The sequence below is a fragment of the Dipodomys merriami genome, unplaced genomic scaffold, assembly GCF_024711535.1.
Source record: "Dipodomys merriami isolate MVZ:Mamm:240054 unplaced genomic scaffold, mDipMer1.0.p SCAF_1, whole genome shotgun sequence".
NCBI classification, from domain to species: domain Eukaryota; kingdom Metazoa; phylum Chordata; class Mammalia; order Rodentia; family Heteromyidae; genus Dipodomys; species Dipodomys merriami.
In genome coordinates, this window is record NW_027202270.1 from 128,225,872 (window position 1) to 128,244,532 (window position 18,661).

General features: G+C 45.9%; 1 protein-coding gene across 2 annotated transcripts; it reads left to right on the plus strand.

Moving 5' to 3' along the window:
• Window positions 1–121: 121 nt before the first annotated feature.
• On the plus strand, window positions 122–18,603 carry Fam161b (FAM161 centrosomal protein B). 2 transcript variants are annotated; one of them, XM_070030298.1, is made up of 9 exons: window positions 122–229; window positions 6,053–6,357; window positions 7,044–7,594; window positions 8,202–8,548; window positions 9,761–9,888; window positions 13,467–13,631; window positions 14,066–14,165; window positions 15,752–15,885; window positions 17,115–18,603. In XM_070030298.1, the coding sequence occupies exons 1-9, from the start codon at window positions 176–178 to the stop codon at window positions 17,254–17,256; spliced, it is 1,926 nt and encodes a 641-aa protein (XP_069886399.1). In that variant the 5' UTR covers window positions 122–175; the 3' UTR covers window positions 17,257–18,603. The 2 variants fall into 2 exon arrangements, with proteins under 2 accessions (XP_069886399.1, XP_069886406.1); XM_070030305.1 differs by having other exon boundaries at window positions 15,752–15,842; window positions 17,115–17,255.
• Window positions 18,604–18,661: the final 58 nt, after the last annotated feature.

Below are 18,661 nucleotides of genomic sequence, written 5' to 3' on the forward strand. Positions count from 1 at the left end.
TTCCAATCCCGTGCTGCGTCTCTGAGACAGGAAGTGATACCCGCGGAGGAACTAGACCAATCAGAAAACGATCCTCGGACCTTTGGGAGAAAGGGGGCGTGGCGGGCGCTGTCCGGCCGCCAACGCTGCTGTCACTGAGGCGGTCGCCGCTGCCAGGCGCTGCCAGGCTGAGAAGATGACGGTGGGGAGGCCTGCGGGAGCCCCCGAGGGCTCCGAGAGCGGCGGTCAGGTGAGGCGAGAAACCAGAAGGGAGAAAGTAAGGCCGCAACGGGTAGAGAAGGTCTTAGAAACAAGTGTTTGGCGTTGCCATGGAGACAAGACGACAGGGTGGTGTCGAGGGCGGGTGGCATTCAAACCCAGGGCGTTTGGTCTCAGGGCAGAATTCTTCCCCAGGTTTAAGACCATAGCAGTGACACCCAGCTGTTTTGTTTTGTTTTTTTAATTTTCTCTCAACTGTACCCAATAGTATAATTGTACTCATTTTATAGAAGAGACAACTGAAGCTGAGAAATTAAGAACTTTGGCCCTAGCAAGGCACTGATGGCTCATACCTGTGAACCTAGTTACTCAGGCGTCTGCGATCTGAGGACCGAGGTAAAATGCCAGCACATGCAGAAAAGTCTGTGAGACTCTTATCGCCAATTACCCACCAAAAAGCCAGAAATGGAGGCATGGCCCAAGGGGTAGAGTGCCAACTTGGAATTGTAAACTGTAGAATTTGTATCCCAATGAGGCTGTATTTTTTTAAGTAAAAAGTCTTGGCATTATGGTGCATACTTATAATCTCAGCTACTCAGAAGGTGGAGGCAGTTGGATGAGGAATTGGAAGCTAGCTTAGGCAAAGTAGTGAGAACCCATCTCGAAAACAAAATAAAATCAAAAGAGCTAGGGGCATGACTCAATTGTAGAATGTCTAGGTTTAATACCCCAACACTGGAAGGAGAAAGTAAAAAGAGAAAGGGAGTGAGAATGGGAAAGAAGGAAAGGAAGGAAAGAGGGAATAAATAATAATAATACATAATATAAATAACAATAAATATAAGTAATATATAATAACTACAAATAATAATATAAATAATAATACATAAATAAATGTAATTAATTAGACATGGTGGTCCATGCATGTGATCTCAGCTATTCCAGAGGCGGAGATAGGAGGATTGCAGTTTAGAGCCACCAGAAAATTAGTGAGGGCTGGGCAAGTAACTCAGTGGTAGAGCGCTTGCCTTGCATGCATGAGGCCCTGGGTTCGATTCCTCAGCACCACTTAAGCAGAAAAAAACAAAAAGTGGCATTGTGGCTCAAGTGGTAGAGCGCTAGCCTTGAGCTGAAGAGCTGAGGGACAGAGCTCAGGCCTAGAGTTCAGGCCCCACAACCAACAACAACAACAAAAAATTAGTCTCAAACAACAAGCTGCGCAGGGACAGCGCTCAAGCCCAGAGTTCAAGCCCCACAAGTGACAAAAAATAAATAAAATCAAACAACAAGCTATAGTGGTAGAGTGCTTGCCTAGCATGAATGAAGCCCTGGGTTGGATTCCTTAGCACCACATAAACAGAAAAGGCTGGAAGTGGTGCTGGGCTCAAGTGATAGAGTACTAGCCTTGATCACAGTTAGTTCAAGCCCCAGGACTAAAAAAAAAAAAATAACAAGCTAAGTATGGTGATACATAACTGTAACCTGAGCTTCTTCTTTTTTTTTTTTTTTGGCACTGTCCCTCAGCTCTTCAGCTCAAGGCTAGCGCTCTACCACTTGAGCCACAGCACCACTTCCGGCTTTTTTCTTTTTGCTTATGTGGTGCTGAGGAATTGAACCCAGGGCCTCAGGCATGCAAGGGAAGAGCTCTACCACTGAGCCACCTTCCCAGCCCTGTAATCTGAGCTTCTAAGGAGGCACAGGAAGGAAGATTACAGTCTGAGACCAGCCACAGAGCAAAAATCTAAGACCCCCCACTGGGATACAACAAATTATACAGGATTTTAAATGCTCACAGTGAGACCAAAAGATAGTATTAGGAGAGAATCACAAAGGTGCAATGCCTAAGTTTCTCTTCATATTTATATAAAATAATATCTACAGTAAAACGAACTCCAAAGATATGGAAGCAAAAGACTTAAAATTTTAAATTTGTTTTTTTCTTCTTCTGATTCTGTATTCTTTACCTTACATATGGTGTATTCATGCACATTTCTACTCATTGGTGGAGATGGGAGGGAAGGAATGGGAGAAAATGAAGGAACAAATGACATTGTACAAAGCCAGGTTCCAGTGGCTCATGCCTGTAATCCTAGTTACTCAGGAGGTTGAGATCTGAGGATCACAGTTCAAAACCAGCCTGGGCAGGAAAGTCCATGAGACTCTTATCTCCAATAAGAGAAAACAAAACCAGAAGTGGTACTGGTGGTTCAAGTGGTAGAGCACTAGCCTTGAGCTGAAGAACTGAGGGATAGCACCCAGGCCCAGAGTTCAAGCCCCATGACTGTCAAAAAATAAAATACAGAAATAACATGAACACGGGCTGGGAAGGTGGCTTAGTGGTAGAGCGCTTGCCTTACATGCCTGAGGCCCTGGGTTCAATTCCTCAGCACCACATAAGCAAAAAGAAAAAAGCTAGAAGTGGCGCTGTGGCTCAAGTGGTAGAGTGCTAGCCTTGAGCTGAAGAGCTGAGGGACAGCGCCCAGACCCAGAGTTCAGGCCCACAACCGGACCCCCCCCCCCAAAAAAAAGTAACACGAACAAAGGAGGAGGCTACAATGTTGATAAGAAATGTACTCAAGGCTAGGAAGGTGGCTTAGTGGTAGAGCACTTGCCTTGCATGCCTGAGGCCCTGGGTTCGATTCCTCAGCACCACATAAGCAAAAAGAAAAAAGCTGGAAGTGGCGCTGTGGCTCAAGTGGTAGAGCACTAGCCTTGAGCTGAAGAGCTGAGGGACAGCGCCCAGGCCCAGAGTTCAGGCCCACAACTGGACCCCCCCCCCAAAAAAAGAAATGTACTCATTCATTATCTTGCCCATGTAATTGTAACCCCTCTGTACAGTATTTTCACAATAAAAAAAAAAAAAGAAATAACAGGAGAGCCAGGTGCCGGTGGCTCACGCCTATAATCCTAGCTACTCAGGAGGCTGAGATCTGAGGATCGAGGTTCAAAGCCAGCCTGGGCAGGAAAGTCCGTGAGATTCTTTTTTTTTTTTTTTTTTTTTTTTTTTTTGTCGGTCGTGGGGCTTGAACTCTGGGCCTGGGCGTTGTCCCTTAGCTCTTCAGCTCAAGGTGAGCGCTCTACCACTTGAGCTACAGCGCCACTTCCGGTTTTCTGGTGGTTTTATTGGAGATAGGAGTCTCATGGTCTCTCCTGCCCGGGCTGGCTTTGAACCGCGATCCTCAGATCTCAGCCTCCTGAGTAGCTAGGATTACAGGCGTGAGCCACCAGCGCCCGGCAGTCCGTGAGATTCTTATCTCCAATAAACCACTAGAAAACCAGAATTGGTGCTGTAGCTCAAGTGGTAGAGTGCTCGCCTTGAGCTGAAGAGTGCAGGGACAGTGCCCAAGCCCAGAGTTCAAGTCCCACGACCGATCAAAAAAAAAAAAAAAATAACAGGATACAAAAGGAAAATTGCCAGTACCAACACATATGCACGCACACGCGCACACACACACACACACACACACCTATTGTTTTTGTCTAACTTGGTGTCACATGTGTGTAATCTTGGCACTCAGGAGGCTAAGGAAGGAGAAGGCAGAGTTTGAGGCTAGCTAGGACTATATAGCAAGATCCTGTATCAAAAAAGAAAAAAGGCCGGGCGCTGGTGGCTCACGCCTGTAATCCTAGCTACTCAGGAGGCTGAGATCTGAGGATTGCGGTTCAAAGCCAGCCCGGGCAGGAAAGACCGCGAGACTCCTATCTCCAATAAACCACCAGAAAACCGGAAGTGGCGCTGTAGCTCAAGTGGTAGAGCGCTCGCCTTGAGCTGAAGAGCTGAGGGATAGCATCCAGGCCCAGAGTTCAGTGGTAGAGCGCTCGCCTTGAGCTGAAGAGCTGAGGGACAGCGCCCAGGCCCAGAGTTCAAGCCCCACGACCGACAAAAAAAAAAAAGAAAAAAGAAAATAGAAGGAAAGAGTGAGGAAGAAAGGGAAGAAGAAAGAAGAATCTAATGTTCTTTACAGTATCACAGCTGAACCTTAGAGAGCCTGGAGTCACCTAAAAGACAGCAGTAGCCTGTCCTCAAATAGTTTCCCTTCTGCAACCATTTCAAACTCTGGCTCATCCCTGCCTCCCTACAGACATCTCATTCCAGCCACTGTCCTCTGGCTACACTGACCTGATTTCCACTGCTGCAAAACTCATTTGTTTCCTCCCAGAACACTGCCTTAAGGCCTTTGCATTAGCTGTTCATTTAACCAAGAACCCCTTTACCCCAGATCTTCTTCCTGTGGCAATTCCAAATTCCTCCACCGTGAGACAATAAAAATGAACTCTAGGGCTGGGAAGGTGGCTCAGTGGTAGTGTACTTGCCTTGCATGCATGAGGCCCAGGTTTGATTCCTCAGCACCACATAAGCAGAAAAAGCCGGAAGTGGCACTGTGGCTCAAGTGGTAGAGCACTAGCTTGAGCGGAAGAGCTGAGGGACAGTGCCCAGACCCAGAGTTCAGGCCCCATGACAGACAAAAAAAAAAAAAAAAAGCTCTAGACGGCAGAAGTACAGACATCCCTGACTTAAAATGGTTCCACTTAGGACTTTACAAATGGAAAGTGATGCATACCATGAAGGCTGTACTTCAAATTTTGGATAGCACTCTGCAATCAGCACGCTATCATGAATGAGAACAATGAATACAGTGTCTTGTGTTGCTGAGCTACAGTGTTTGGTAGGTTAGGTGTAATCAATGAATTTGTGAGTTCTAATATTTTCAGCTTATAATGAATATCCATTCATTATCTGGTTATAACTCACACACTAAGTTAAAGAGCATCTGCATAACTCAAACTGTGGCAGACAACTAGGCCAGCAGTATTTCTCTTGGGAGAATAATGTAGCCATAGAATCACTCGTATCGCCTTTGCTAAGCAAAAGTGCCTACTTATCAATTGCTTACCCTCCCCTGCTTTGTTGTTCTTGCCTCTTTCACAGCCATTTTCGCTTTTCCACACCTTACTGTTTTAAGTGGAAAACTGCCAGTGTATGACCGCATCTGTGCAGAGCCGATCCCTTCTCTCTCAAACCCTTCTCAGAACCAAGCAGGACAAGCTACAAAATCTATCTCCTCCCACAAGTTCCCAATGATTTTCCATGATGTACTGCAACAAATTAACCTAATTATTAATTAGGGATATTAACCAAAGTTCATTCCCTGTAGACAAACAAGAGAAGGAAAAAGAGCCCGGCGCTGGTGGCTCATGCCTGTCACCCTCAGATCTCAAAAGACTGAGATGAGAATCCAAATTTAAAACCAGCCTGGGGAAGGATAGTCCGTGAGATTCAAAGTTTGTGAGATTCTCATCTCCAATTAATCACCAAAAAGCTGGAAGTAGAGCTGTGGCTCAAATGGTAGAGCACTAGCATTAGGCAAAAAAAAAAAAAAAAAAAAAAAAAAAAAGCTCAGGGATAGCACCCAGGCCCTGAGTTCAAGCCCGAGAACTGGCACCAAAAGAGGAGAGGGGGGAAGGGGAGGGAGGGCAGAGAGAGGAAGGTAGGGAGAAAGGGAGGAGAGAGGAAAGAGAGTACAGTGTGGCTAAGGTCATGGGGAGGATTCCTGGACACTCGGGGTAGCATGCATGGTGCAAATGAGCTTCTTCCTCTAGCAGTGATTTCTGCATTGAATGGAGTAAGGAACCAGCTTTAGCTGTTTACGAAATTCTCCTGATCCTTCAGCCAAGCACAGCCATAAAATGGCAAGTTGTGAAATGGCTTCAGAACAAAGAAACATATCTTATTTTTCCTTTGCTCCTTCCTAATCCTTAATATACTGATGCTTATTCAACGTGAAATGAAGGTAGTTTTTGAAGATCTTTGAGATTATTGACTAACCCACAGTTTATTTCTATTCCATCTTAGATATTTCCTCCCAAATCTTCCTCAGACACTGAACCAGAAGATGAGCTGGTTTTGCCCAGGGCTGGTAAACTGCATGATTTCCTCAGCCCAGAGGAGGAGACGGATTCTACTTCAGACTCCATTGGGAGCTTTTATGAGACTCTACAGACTCTAAAGCAGAAGGGAAGATTGGGTCTGTTGGAGACTTTCTTTCAGTCTGACTCAGAAAGTGATGAGATCAGCTCTGAAGATAATGAAGACCTGGAGAGTTTCTTCCAAGACAAAGGCAGGGGGAAGCCGCAGGTCTGGCTCCCTGGGTCTCTGAGGTAAGGTGCTGCAGTAGGTGGCTACCCCCGTCCACCTCTCCAGGCAAGTCATGCCATGTCTCCAGGCCTCCTCCTCTTCATCTGCAAGTCAGGGACTACTGCTGTAACTTGCCACTTATCTAGGCTCTACAGCAGAGGATCCAGCCAAGTGTTCTGTGATTCCTACTCAGCAATCCTAAATCACTTTGGGCAATGTGTACATCAGTGAAGCCCTAGAACTGATTAAGGGAGACCTTTCCTAAACATACTTCTCCTAAAAATGATAAGTTCCACTGACCTTGGCCAACTCTGATATATGCATGTGGACTTTATCTCATTTAATATTTGTTCTCTCTTTTTGTTGTTGTTAGTCATGGGGCTTGAACTCTGGGCGTGGGCACTGTCCTTGAGCTCTTCAGCTCAAGGCGAGCAATCCAAATTGGATTTCTAACCAAAATCCCTGCTGTCCTTTACACTGTTTTCTCTCTCATATAGAAGATGGCTTTGAAAAGTTCCCATTGCCCGTGGGAAGGAGGGAGGCCTCAATGGGAAGGTTCTGGGCATGGAGGCTGTGGAGCTCTGCTGTTAGGCTGAGACACCACTTGTGATCTGGGCACAGAGGCTTGGGGGGAAGGGAGGGAGGACCAGGGAGGGGCCAGGCCTCCCAAGTTTCTTGTCTACCTACAGGTCTGCTTTCTGTCTCTCAGGTGTGGCTCCACCAGGCGTTGTAGCTCCCTGAGCAGCCTTCCCTCTGACATTCCCAGGCGTGAGGCTCAGCCACCCCCAGGCTCTGCACCTCCTTCCCAGCACAGAAGTGTCAGCTCCTGGGCATCCTCCATCACTGTCCCTCAGCCATTCCGCATGACACTGCGTGAGGCCCGGAAAAAGGCCCAGTGGCTGGCCTCGCCTGCCTCTTTTGAACAGGAGAGGCTGCAGGCCCAGAGGCAAGGCCAGGAGGAGGCTGAGTGCCACCGGCAGTTCCGGGCACAGCCTGTGCCTGCACATGTCTACCTGCCCCTTTACCAGGAGATCATGGAGCGCAGCGAGGCTCGGCGGCGGGCGGGGATCCAGAAGAGAAAGGAACTTCTCCTCTCATCCTTGAAGCCTTTTAGCTTTCTTGAGAAGGAAGAACAGCGAAAAGAAGCTGCTCGAAAGAGAGACTTGGCTGCCACAGCTGAGGCCAAGATCCCCCAAAAGAAAGCCACCAGAAGGATCCCCAAGTCTATTCTGGAGCCAGCACTCGGGGACAAACTCCAGGGTAAAGATACCCTTGCCACCTTGCTGCCTCCGGCCTGAGGTCCCCAGAGGCACTGTTGAGGATTTAGTTAGGGTTCAGAGTCATCCTGGAGATAGCTGTTTATGTGTACCAACCAAAGCCCGCACACTCTGTGCAGGCCAGGAGGGAGGGTTGGGTCTGTTGATACATCAGGGAGCCCTGTGAGGTCATCCAGCCGTTCCCCAAAACTCCTGGAGACTTGGCTCAGGAGTACATGGGAAGGAACAGAGACCACGACACACCCAAGGACCAGCTAAGGCCAGTGCCAACTCCAGCCAGATACCCCTAGGAAAGCACCAGCCTCCTATACACACACACACACACACACACACACACACACACACACACACACACACACACACACACACACACGCACACACACACACACACACACAAAATGTCTGAGCCAGGTGCAGTAGTATATGCATGTAATCTTAGCTACTCAGGAGCCTAAAGCAGGAGGACCTTGAGTTGGAGGCTAGCATGAGCTGCATAGTGGGAACCTGAACAACTACTAAAACTTCTCCAGACCTTTAGTGTACTGCTTGCTCTCTCCTCACCTATCACTGTCCTGACTCTTCCTCCACAGAAGCTGAGCTCCTCAGGAAAATTCGCATCCAGATGAGGGCCCTGGACCTACTCCAGATGGCCTCTTCCCCTATCCGCTCCTCTAGCAGCCGGGCTGACTCCCAGCCCCGCACAGCCACCCGCACTCGGGAAGAAAAGCTCAGCTTTCTGCAGACTGACTTTGGATTCCAGCCTCGGGTGAACCCTTCTGTCCCTGACTATGAGGCCCTGTACAAGGCCTTTCAGAGAAGAGCTGCCAAGAGAAGGGAGACACGAGAGGCAACTCGTAACAAGCCCTTCCTGCTGAGGACTGCCAACCTGCGCCACACCCCACGGCCATGCGATACTCCTGCCACCAGAGAGAGCAAGGTAAGAGTCCAGACGGGTGTCTGGGGCTTGTTCCAGGTCTTAAAGGAAAGCACTTCCAGTACTGAGACCTGAGCTCAAGGACTTGTGCTTCTTGCTTAGCTTTCTTTAGTATATGCCAGTCCTGGGACTTGAATTCAGGGCCTTGGTGTTGTCCCTAAGCTTTTTTGCTTAAGGCTAGTGCTCTACCACTTGAGCCACAGCTCTACTTTTAACTTTTTGGTGGGTAGAAATGCAAATCTCACAGATTTTCATGCTAGGGCTGGTCTCAAACCATGATGCTCAAATCTCAGCCTTCTGAGTAGCTAAAGATTATGAGCCACTGGCCTCTGGCTTATTCTACTTAATTAAAAAAATTAAGAACAACAACAAAAAAACAACAGCTCAATTGGAAGCAGATCCACATTCTTGTAAACCTAAAACTACAGGAATCCTCCCTCTTTCATCCCTCTCTGTAGAGAGATTTTGCAGAAAAATATCTGGGAGCCAGTGAATTGTTTATATTGTTTATATTCCCTTCCCAATACCAAAGAACTCCTCTCATTGTACTCCAAGCTACTCAAGAGGCTAGGATCTGGGGACCACTGTTCAAAGTCAGCCAGGCAAGAGAGTCTGTGAGACTCTTATCTCCAATTATTTATCAAAAAGCTGGAGGTGGAGCTGTGGTCAAGTAGTAGAGCACTAGTCTTGAGCACAGAAGCTCAGAGATAGTGATCATGTCCTCAGCTCAAGCCCTAGGACTATGCTAAAAGAAAGAAAGAAAACTAAGCTGGGCGCCGGTGGCTCACACCTGTAATCCTAGCTACTCAGGAGGCTGAGATCTGAGGATCACACAGTTCAAAGCAGCCCGGGCAGGAAAGTGTGTGAGACTCTTACCTCCAATAAACCACTAGAAAACCAGAAGTCCTGCTGTGGCTCAAGTTGGCGGAGCACTCGCCTTGAGCTGAAGAGCTGAGGGACAGCGCCCAGGCCCAGAGTTCAAGCACCACAACTGACAAAAAAAAAAAAAAAAAAAGCAAGAAAGAAAACTTTATGCTTAACGTTCAAATCTTGGATTAGTTGTTAAACTTGATCTCATTATGCTTGCTTTGTTCCCAGGGGAAAACAAAGAAAGGTTCTCATTTTCAGTCCTTTTTGGACATGGACTCCTAGCTCAGATAGAATCTAATCACACCTGCTGTCCCACTGTAGCTCAGCTCCCTTCTTTGCCTGCAGGATTCCCCACAGCCACCAGCAACACCTCTGCCAAGGAGTCACTCTCTGAGTGGCCTTGCTTCTCTCTCTGCCAACACCCTCCCAGTGCACATCACAGATGCTACCAGAAAGAGGGAATGTGCAGTCAGGTAAGTAGTTAGGCTGCCCAAGACTCGGTGCTCTAATCTTGGCTTAAATGCTGGAAGCCACCCTTCTGTTGGGCCTCTGCAAAGACACTTTTTTTTTTTTTTGGTCGGTCATGGGGGTTGAACTCTGGATCTGGGCACTGTCCCTCAGCTCTTCAGCTCAAGGCCAGCGCTCTACCATCTGAGCCTCAGCGCCACTTCCAGCTTTTTTTTCTGCTTATGAGGAATTGAACCCAGGGCCTCATGCATACAAGACAAGCTCTCTACCATTGAGCTAACTGTCCAGCCCTGCAAAGACACTTCAAGGAGCCCCAGGGTTTCTCTGATCAGGACAGGAATCTTGCCCTCATGTACAATGTCAAGGCTTGAGATCTCTTAGGGACCCTATAGAAATAAGAAAATAAAAACACAGAAAAACAAACAGCTACTGTTTTATGGAGTACAGTAGAGAGGACTGGGGGCATTGTGCAGCCAAGTAGACTCTTGTCTTTTAGAATAGATGCCTAAGATGAAACCTGAAGAATGAGGAACACACAAGACAATGCTGAAGAGAAAGAAGGTTCCAGACTGAACAACATGTAAAAGCCATACATATTTTTGTTTTGTTTTTTGCCAGCCCTGGGACTTTAACTCAGGACCTGGGCACTGTCCCTGAGCTTCTTTTGCTCAAGGCTAGCACTGTCTACCACTTGAGTCACAGGGCCTTGTGCGTGCTAGGCAAGTGTTCTGGGCTAGTTTTAGCTTTTGTGAGTGTGTTTTTTTCACTACTGGGGTTTGAACTCAGGGCCTCCCTAAATAGGCCACTGAGCTACCAGCTCTATTTATTTGATTTGTGATACTAGAGACATGTGGGCCCCTCTACCAATCCCTTTTTTTGGGGGGGGGTCTGATCGTGGGGCCTGAACTCTGGGCCTGGGCACTGTCCCTCAGCTCTTCAGCTCAAGGCTAGCACTTTACCACTGGAGCCACAGCGTCACTTCCGGCTTTTTTCTTTTTCTTACGTGGTGCTGAGGAATTGAACCCAGGGCCTCATGCATGCAAGGCAAGCGTTCTACCACCGAGCCACCTTCCCAGCCCCTCTACCAATCCCTTTTTGTGTTGGTTATTTTCAGGATAGGATCTTGCTTTTTATGCCAACTGGTTTGTACTATGAGCCTCCTTCCTTCATTGCTGGGATGTCATGTGTGAACCACTATGTCCAGCCACTGTACTTCTGCAGCTCAAGATGACAGGCGTGCACCACCAAGCTCAGCCATTCAAGTTTTGGCCTAGTTACTCAACTTGATCTCATTGATTATTACCTTGAGAACTTCAATATCCAAACTGGCCTCTAACTGTGATCCCCTGATAGACAAGTAACTAGAATAACAGGCTTGAGCCACCATGCTAAGTACACTGGTTGTTTTGGGGATAGTCTCCCTTCTTGCTTATGTGTGTGCCTGGACTGAGATCTTCATATTTTTCACTTCCTGACATAAATGGGATAGCAGGCGGGCACTAGTACACCTAACGTCTTCTGTTGAGATGGACTCTTAATTGACTTTTCTGCTTGGACTGGCCTAGAACCATGATTCTCTCAATCTCAGCTTCCCACAAATTAAGTGACAAGCACACACTCCAAGCTATTCATTGAAAAGGGTGTTTGCCAGCCTCAAAACATAATGCTCCTGATCTTAGCCTTACAAGTAGCTAGAATTAGAGCTGTTCTGGTACTGGGGCTTAGAGCCTCATGCTCTCTCTGCTTTTTCACTCACTGTTGGCTATGACTTTCTAGCTTTTTGTTAACTAAAGATCAGAGTTTCTTGGGGTTTGTCTGACTGGGGTGATTCTGAGCCAAGATTCTCAGATCTCAACCTCCAACCTCCTGAGTAACTAGGATTATAGCATGAGTTGCTGGAGCCAGCCACTTGCTTTAATTTTTCAGTAAGAAATTTGGCAGAGCTTGATTGAGTAGGCAAATGAGCAAGCATACAGACAAATAGGCATGCAAACAGACAAGCAGAAAGGCAGAGAGACACTCTAACATAGTGTGAGTGCTCAAAAGAAGAGATTCCTTGTTTTATTTTTAACTCTTTATCAGACACAGCTCTGGTATTGTTCTCATCAAATCAGCCCTCAGGAGTTTCTTTTCCACCAGGCCCCTGTGCTGCTGGTAAAGTCATCATGTATCAAGTATCTGAGCCTTGGGAAAGGACTTAATGCTAATACTTTTCAGTACCTTACTGTAAGACACCCAGGGAAGCGGCTAGAACCTCTCATGCTCCAGGCCCTCAACAGGAGTTACAGAAATATAGTTAGGGTTTAAGAGATACTCCTTTGTCCCTCACATTTCATAGTTACTGAAACAGAGTTAAATGCATTAGTAACCTAAGGCCCAGGGAAACAGACTAGTTCTAATTCTGGCTTTTCCAATGGTATGCTGGGTAATTTGTCTAACCCTCTCTTATTTACAGTGTCCTCTCTGATGCCATTCTTTACCTCATAAGGTACCTGTAAGGATGACATTACATGATGAAATGTAGTGGTGCTCGGTTCATAATTGGTAGGTCAGTAATTGCTTCCAAGTAGGTTGGAAGCCTAGGCAAGTTTGAGTATTTCAGCTATTTAAAGATTTTTTTTGTCAGTCATGGGGGCTGAACTCTGGGCCTGGGCACTGTGCCTCAGCTCTTCAGCTCAAGGCCAGCTCCCTGCCGGGCACCGGTGGCTCATGCCTGTAATCCTAGCTATTCAGGAGGCTGAGATCTGAGGATCACAGTTCAAAGCCAGCCTGGGCCGGAAAGTCCATGAGACTCTTATCTCCAATAAACCACTCGAAAACCGGAAGTGGTGCTGTGGCTCAAATGGTAGAGGGCTTGCCTTGAGTTGAAGAGCGCAAGGACAGGGCCCAAGCCCTATGACCAACAAAAAAACAAAACAAAAGGCCATCGCCCTACCATTTGAGCCACAGTGCCACTTCTGGCTTTTTTCTGCTTATGTGGTGCTGAAGAATGGAACCCAGGGCCTCAGGCATGTGAGGCAAGCACTCTACCACTGAGCCAACTTCCCAGCCCTTAAGGATGTTTTTACTTCACATATTCCTCTGTTCAATGAATAAATCTCTCCTAGGGTAGAAAATTACTGGGTCTATATTGCTTAAAAGACTTCATCTGGGCTGGGAATGTGGCTTAGTGGTAGAGTACTTGCCTAGCATGCATGAAGCCCTGGGTTTGATTCTTTAGTACTACAGAAAAAGGTGGAAAGTGGTGCTGTGGCTCAAGTATTAGAGTGCTAGCCTTGAGCAAAAGAAGCTCAGGACAGTGCCCAGACCCTGAATTAAAGCCCCATGATTGGTTAAAGCAAAAACAAAAACACTTAATCTACCAATTTTCTATCTTAGAATCTTTTTTTTTTAAATAGAGATTTTAGTACAACAGGGTTATAGTAGAGGGAAATAGAACTATTGCCTGCTTCCTAGACAGAAAATGCTATGGTATATTATCTGCCCCATTCATTAAAAACAGCAACTGACTTTGCAGAGATTCCTACAATTACTTTACATATTCCCAAGTTTGTTATCTGTACTCTTTGATTCTTCCCTTTAGAACGTCACTTGAAAAAAAGGACAAAGCGGATGAAAGTATTCAGTGGTTGGAGAAGCACAAAAGAAAGTGTCAAGCCATGTCTAAATCAGTGGCCTTACGTGCAAAAGCCATGGATCCCCATAAAAGCCTGGAGGAGGTGTTTAAAGCAAAGCTGAAAGAGAATCGGTTAGTGTCCTTCATGTGTCAAAAGGGTGCCTGCAACAAATCATTGGCCTTGAAAATGTCAAAATGAAATCATCAGAGCATGCTTTCATAATCACTAATCAATGCTTTTGCCAGGCAGTGAGCAATTAAAAAATATGCCTGGGAGTTACTCTGCTTAATTGGAAAGGACATTTTTGTTTGTTTTGACAGTGCTGGGGCTTGAATTCAGGGCCTGGGCGCTGTCCCTGAGCTTCTTTTGCTCAAGGCTAGCACTCTACCACTTGAGCCACAGTGCCATTTCTGGTTTTTTTTCTGTTTATGTGGTGCTGAGGAATCGAACCCAAGGCTTCATGCATGCTAGGCAAGCAATCTACCACTAAGCCACATTCCCAGCCCTGAAGGGTATTTTTGATCATAAAAGACAGAATTTTTTCTAGAAATCTTGTTAATTCCAGGAACAATGACCGCAAAAGAGCAAGAGAATGTAAGAAAGAATTGGAAGAAATGAAGAAGAGAATACAAACAAGGCCCTATCTCTTTGAGCAAATTTCAAAGGTAAAATCAAACTGTCATTCATTTTCTTTTTTTTGTCAGTCGTGGGGCTTGAACTCTGGGCCTGGGCGCTGTCCCTCAGCTCTTCAGCTCAAGGCGAGCGCTCTACCACTTGAGCTGCAGCGCCACTTCCGGTTTTCTGGTGGTTTATTGGAGATAGGAGTCTCACAGTCTCTCCTGCCTGGGCTGGCTTTGAACCGCGTTCCTCAGATCTCAGCCTCCTGAGTAGCTAGGATTACAGGTGTGTGCCACCAGCGCCCGGCTTCATCATTTTCTTTCTGCTATGGACAAAAGGTACTTTAGAAATTATGAGCCATTCTAGGGCTGGGAAGGTGGCTCAGTGGTAGAGCGCTTGCCTTGCATGCCTGAGGCCCTGGGTTCGATTCCTCAGCACCACATAAAAAAAAAAGCCGGAAGTGGCCCTGTGGTTCAAGGGGTAGAGTGCTAGCCTTGAGCTGAAGAGCTGAGGGACAGCGCCCAGGCCCAGAGTTCAGGCCCCACGACCGGACCCAAAAAAAAAGAAATTATGAGCCATTCTAATGGGTGGCTTTTAAGTTTTTCCTCAGGACTCAAGATAGCCAGTTCTGGGTCTTGAACTCAAGGTCTCTTTCTTGGCTTTTCCACTCAAGACTGATGCTCTGCTACTTGAGTCACACCCCTACTTCCCGCATTTTTCTGGTCAATTGGAAACAAGTCTGATAGACTTTTAAGATGGCTGGCTTTTGAATCTTGAACTTTTATGTTCAAGACGAGCTCTCTATGGCTTAAGCCTTCACTTATGTCTTTTGGAGGTTAATTGGAAGTAAGAGTCTTGTGGATATTCTTGCCTGGAGTTGTACCAGGATCTTCAGATCTCAGCCTCCTGAGTAGCAAGGATTATACGTGTAAGCCACTAGCACTGGGCTTATTGAATGTTGTAAAGGCAGTTTACTTCCAATTTGTTACCGTTTAGTATTCCCAATGACATTCTGGTTGCTTTTAAATCTTCAATTTTTATTTTTGTTCGGTCATGGGGCTTGAGCTCTGGGCCTGGGCGCTGTCCCTCAGCTCTTCAGCTCAAGGCTAGCGCTCTACCACTTGAGCCACAGCGCCACTTCCGGCTTTTTTTCTTTTTGCTTAATGTGGTGCTGAGGAATCGAACCCAGGGCCTCAGGCATGCAAGGCAAGCACTCTACCACTGAGCCACCTTCCCAGCCCAACTTCCAGCTTTTTCTGCGTATGTGGTGCTGAGGAATCGAACCCAGAGCCTCGTGCATGCAAGACAAGCACTCTACCACTGAGCTACCTTCCCAGCCCTTAAAATATTTTTAATCCTTTTGTTTCATCTGGATCTTACTTGTCTCCCACAAATCTAAGTCTTTGCTTTTCAAAGTGGGGGTTTCCAAACTAAGTGTTAGAAGTACAGAATTGTAGGTCCCTGAAAGACCTGCATTTTAAGAATATCCTTAGGGGGTTCAATTGCACACTGAAGCTCAAAACCACTCTCATGCCAATCTGTCTAGCACAGAGGTGGTAAAAGAGGAAATATAAGGATATTGTTTAGAGTTATCTGGCAATTCAAGACACAGTTACAACTGGTATTTTCACAGGACCTTGCCAGGAAAGAGGCAGAACAACAATATCGAGACACCCTGAAGCAGGTGGGACTGGAGGAAGATTTTGTGAGAAACAAGAGTCAAGGTAGCGGACAATGGAGGGAAGCCAAAGTCAAATATTCTCCTAGGTAATCTGAGACGCTGCCTTCATACTGCAGCTCTAAACTGACATATCCAGTAATGACCCCAGAAGGAAACTTCAGAACAGCCACTAACACTTGAAATTTGAAGAGCACATCTGAATTTAGAATAGTGTAGTTGTGAATCAAATCTAACCGTTCAATTTGAATCACATCATTTTTCACTTCTTAATGCTGAGTCAGAAGTATTTATTTTTAGGGGAAAAAAATCACATATATCCATTTGTTTTGTTGTTGTTATTGGTTGTGGGCTTGAACTCTGGGTGTAGGCGCTGTTCCTGAGCTCTTCAGCTCAAGGCAAGCACTCTAACATTTAAGCCACAGCAGCACTTCCAGTTTTCTGGCGGTTGAGGTCTCACAGACATTTCTGCCTGGGCTGACTTTGAACCATGATCCTCAGATCTCAGCCTCCTGAGTAGCTAGGATTACAGGCATGAGCCACCAATGCCCAGCATATATGTTTTTTAAGTAAAAATTTTAAAATATTCAATTTTTTATAAAATGAAGTAATCTTTCCAGGCAACTCATTAGCCCCACTTCCTTTATGATTCATTTTGATATTGTCTAAGTCAAAGGGAGAGTATCTCCTATTATTCTCAACTGCGGTTTTATTTTTTTTTCTTTCCTTTTGTGCCAGTTCTGGGATTTGAACTCAGGGCCTGGATGCTATCCCAGAGCTTTGTTTTTTAGTTCCCTTTTTACTGGTGGTTAATTGAAGGTAAGTCTCACAGACTTTCTTGCCTGAGCTGGCTTTGAACCCGTCTTCCGCTCTCAGCCTCCTGAGTCGCTAGGATTATAGGCCTGAGCCACTGGCACTCAGTTTTTGTTTTGTTTTTTGTTTTTTTTTTTTTGGGTCCTGTCATGGGGCCTAAACTCAGGGCCTGAGCGCTGTCCCTCAGCTCTTCAGCTCAAGGCTAGCGCTCTACCACTTGAGCCACAGCGCCACTTCCGGCTTTTGTCTTTTTGCTTATGTGGTGCTGAGGAATCGAACCCAGGGCCTCAGGCATGCAAGGCAAGCGCTCTACCACTGAGCCACCTTCCCAGCCCTCAGTTTTGTTTTCTTAAGTCCAAATAGTCCTCCTTTTAATTCCTGTTTTCATCTAGAAATGTCCCTTTATAGCTTCAGTAGTCAAAATGTTAAGGCCATTCTTAAACTTTGCAGTGCTTCTTTTAACTTAAAAATGTTCTGTTCCATCATTTTTTCCATTATTTTGTAGCATGCATGGGACTACAAAACTTGGCATCAAGTATCCACAGAAGGATTTAGAAGCATCACTAGAATTGCCTACAGGCCCCAAGAAAGAAGTGGAAGAGGACCTGTATCATGAATCACTGCACAACCTCGAACTACTTGCTTAATCGGCCCACTTAGCTTTACTGCTCTTGAACATCATCAAGCAGCTAACCATGAGCTGAGTAAAGTCAGGAAAAACTTGGATTTGGGGCATGGCAACTATTAGAAAATAGGAAAAAGTAACAGATGACCGAGCAGTTCCAGGGAATCAAAGTGGAAAAGCTCAGGGTGGAGGGGTCAGCCAGAGATAAGGCTTTTTTCTTTTGTCTGGCATTTGAATATGTATACAAGACAGGGCACAAGGCCAAATGCCTGTCCAAGCTGGTTAGAAAACATAGAGGATTGAAAGGGCAGGGTTTAAAATGAGAGTAGACTAGAGAGTACAAACCCTGCTGGAATATAAGTCCAGACTTGCCAGGACAACCATATTTTCAGTATAAGTCAAAAATTTGCATGTTGGCAATTAAGATTTAGATATATTGTATAGGTAAAATAAATCAGTTTATCAGATTCAGCTCATGGGAGATAACAAAGTTGTAACCTTACCACATGTTCTTTCATGCCCAACACCTGATATTTTGGGCCAGGTAGTTTCTTGTTGATGACTAGGGGATAGAACTGTACTGTACATAGTAGGATGCAACATCCAAGGCCTCTATCCATTGGATGCCTGTAACACCCCTCTTCTAGTTATGACAACCAAAAATGTCTTCAGGTATTGCCAAAATGCACCCTAGGAAGCAAAGTTGTCCCAGGTTGAGAATCAAGGCTCAGTATCAAAGTAAGGCTACAAGAAACAAAAACTGGTGTTTTAAGAATACATGTAGAGGGCTGGGAAGGTGGCTCAGTGGTAGAGCGCTTGCCTTGCATGCACAAGGCCCTGGGTTTGATTCTTCAGCACCACATAAGCAAAAAAGAAAAAACCGGAAGTGGTGCTGTGGCTCAAGTGGTAGAGCAGTAGCCTTGAGCTGAAGAGTTGAGGGACAGCGCCCAGGCCCAGAGTTCAGGCCCCACAACCAGACCAAAAAAAAACAAAAAAAAACAAAAAAAAAATATAAGTAGAAGCTGGAAATGTGGCTTAGTGGTAGAGTGCTTGCCTACCATGCATGAAGCTCTAGATTCAATTCTTCAGTACCACATAAACAGAAAAAGCCCAAGTGTTACTATGGCTCAAGTGCTAGCCTTCACCAAAGGAAGCTCAGGGACAGTACCCAGGCCTAGAGTTCAAACCCCAGGACCAACAAAAGAAGAAGAAAAAAAGAATACAAGTAATTGCCAAACACTTGGTCTACAGGAGAATTATGCATGTCATTAACAAATTAAGAACTTAAAAACAGAATTCTTTCCTGTTATCTGTTTAGAACTTCTACTGTATGTATGTATCAGCATTGTTAATTTTAAATAAACTCAAAAGTTCTCAACAGCCATGATGTTCTACTAGTAGGTGATCTTTGGGATATCTTCCTTCTC

What these genes read in the sequence shown, in the direction of transcription:
- Fam161b (XM_070030298.1), top strand. Translation starts at nt 176, where the DNA reads ATGACGGTGGGGAGGCCTGCGGGAGCCCCCGAGGGCTCCGAGAGCGGC. An exon ending in GCAAAGCTGAAAGAGAATCG is followed by an intron (nt 13,632 to 14,065) that starts GTTAGTGTCCTT and finishes TGTTAATTCCAG; the next exon opens with GAACAATGACCGCAAAAGAG. An exon ending in TCTTTGAGCAAATTTCAAAG is followed by an intron (nt 14,166 to 15,751) that starts GTAAAATCAAAC and finishes GTATTTTCACAG; the next exon opens with GACCTTGCCAGGAAAGAGGC.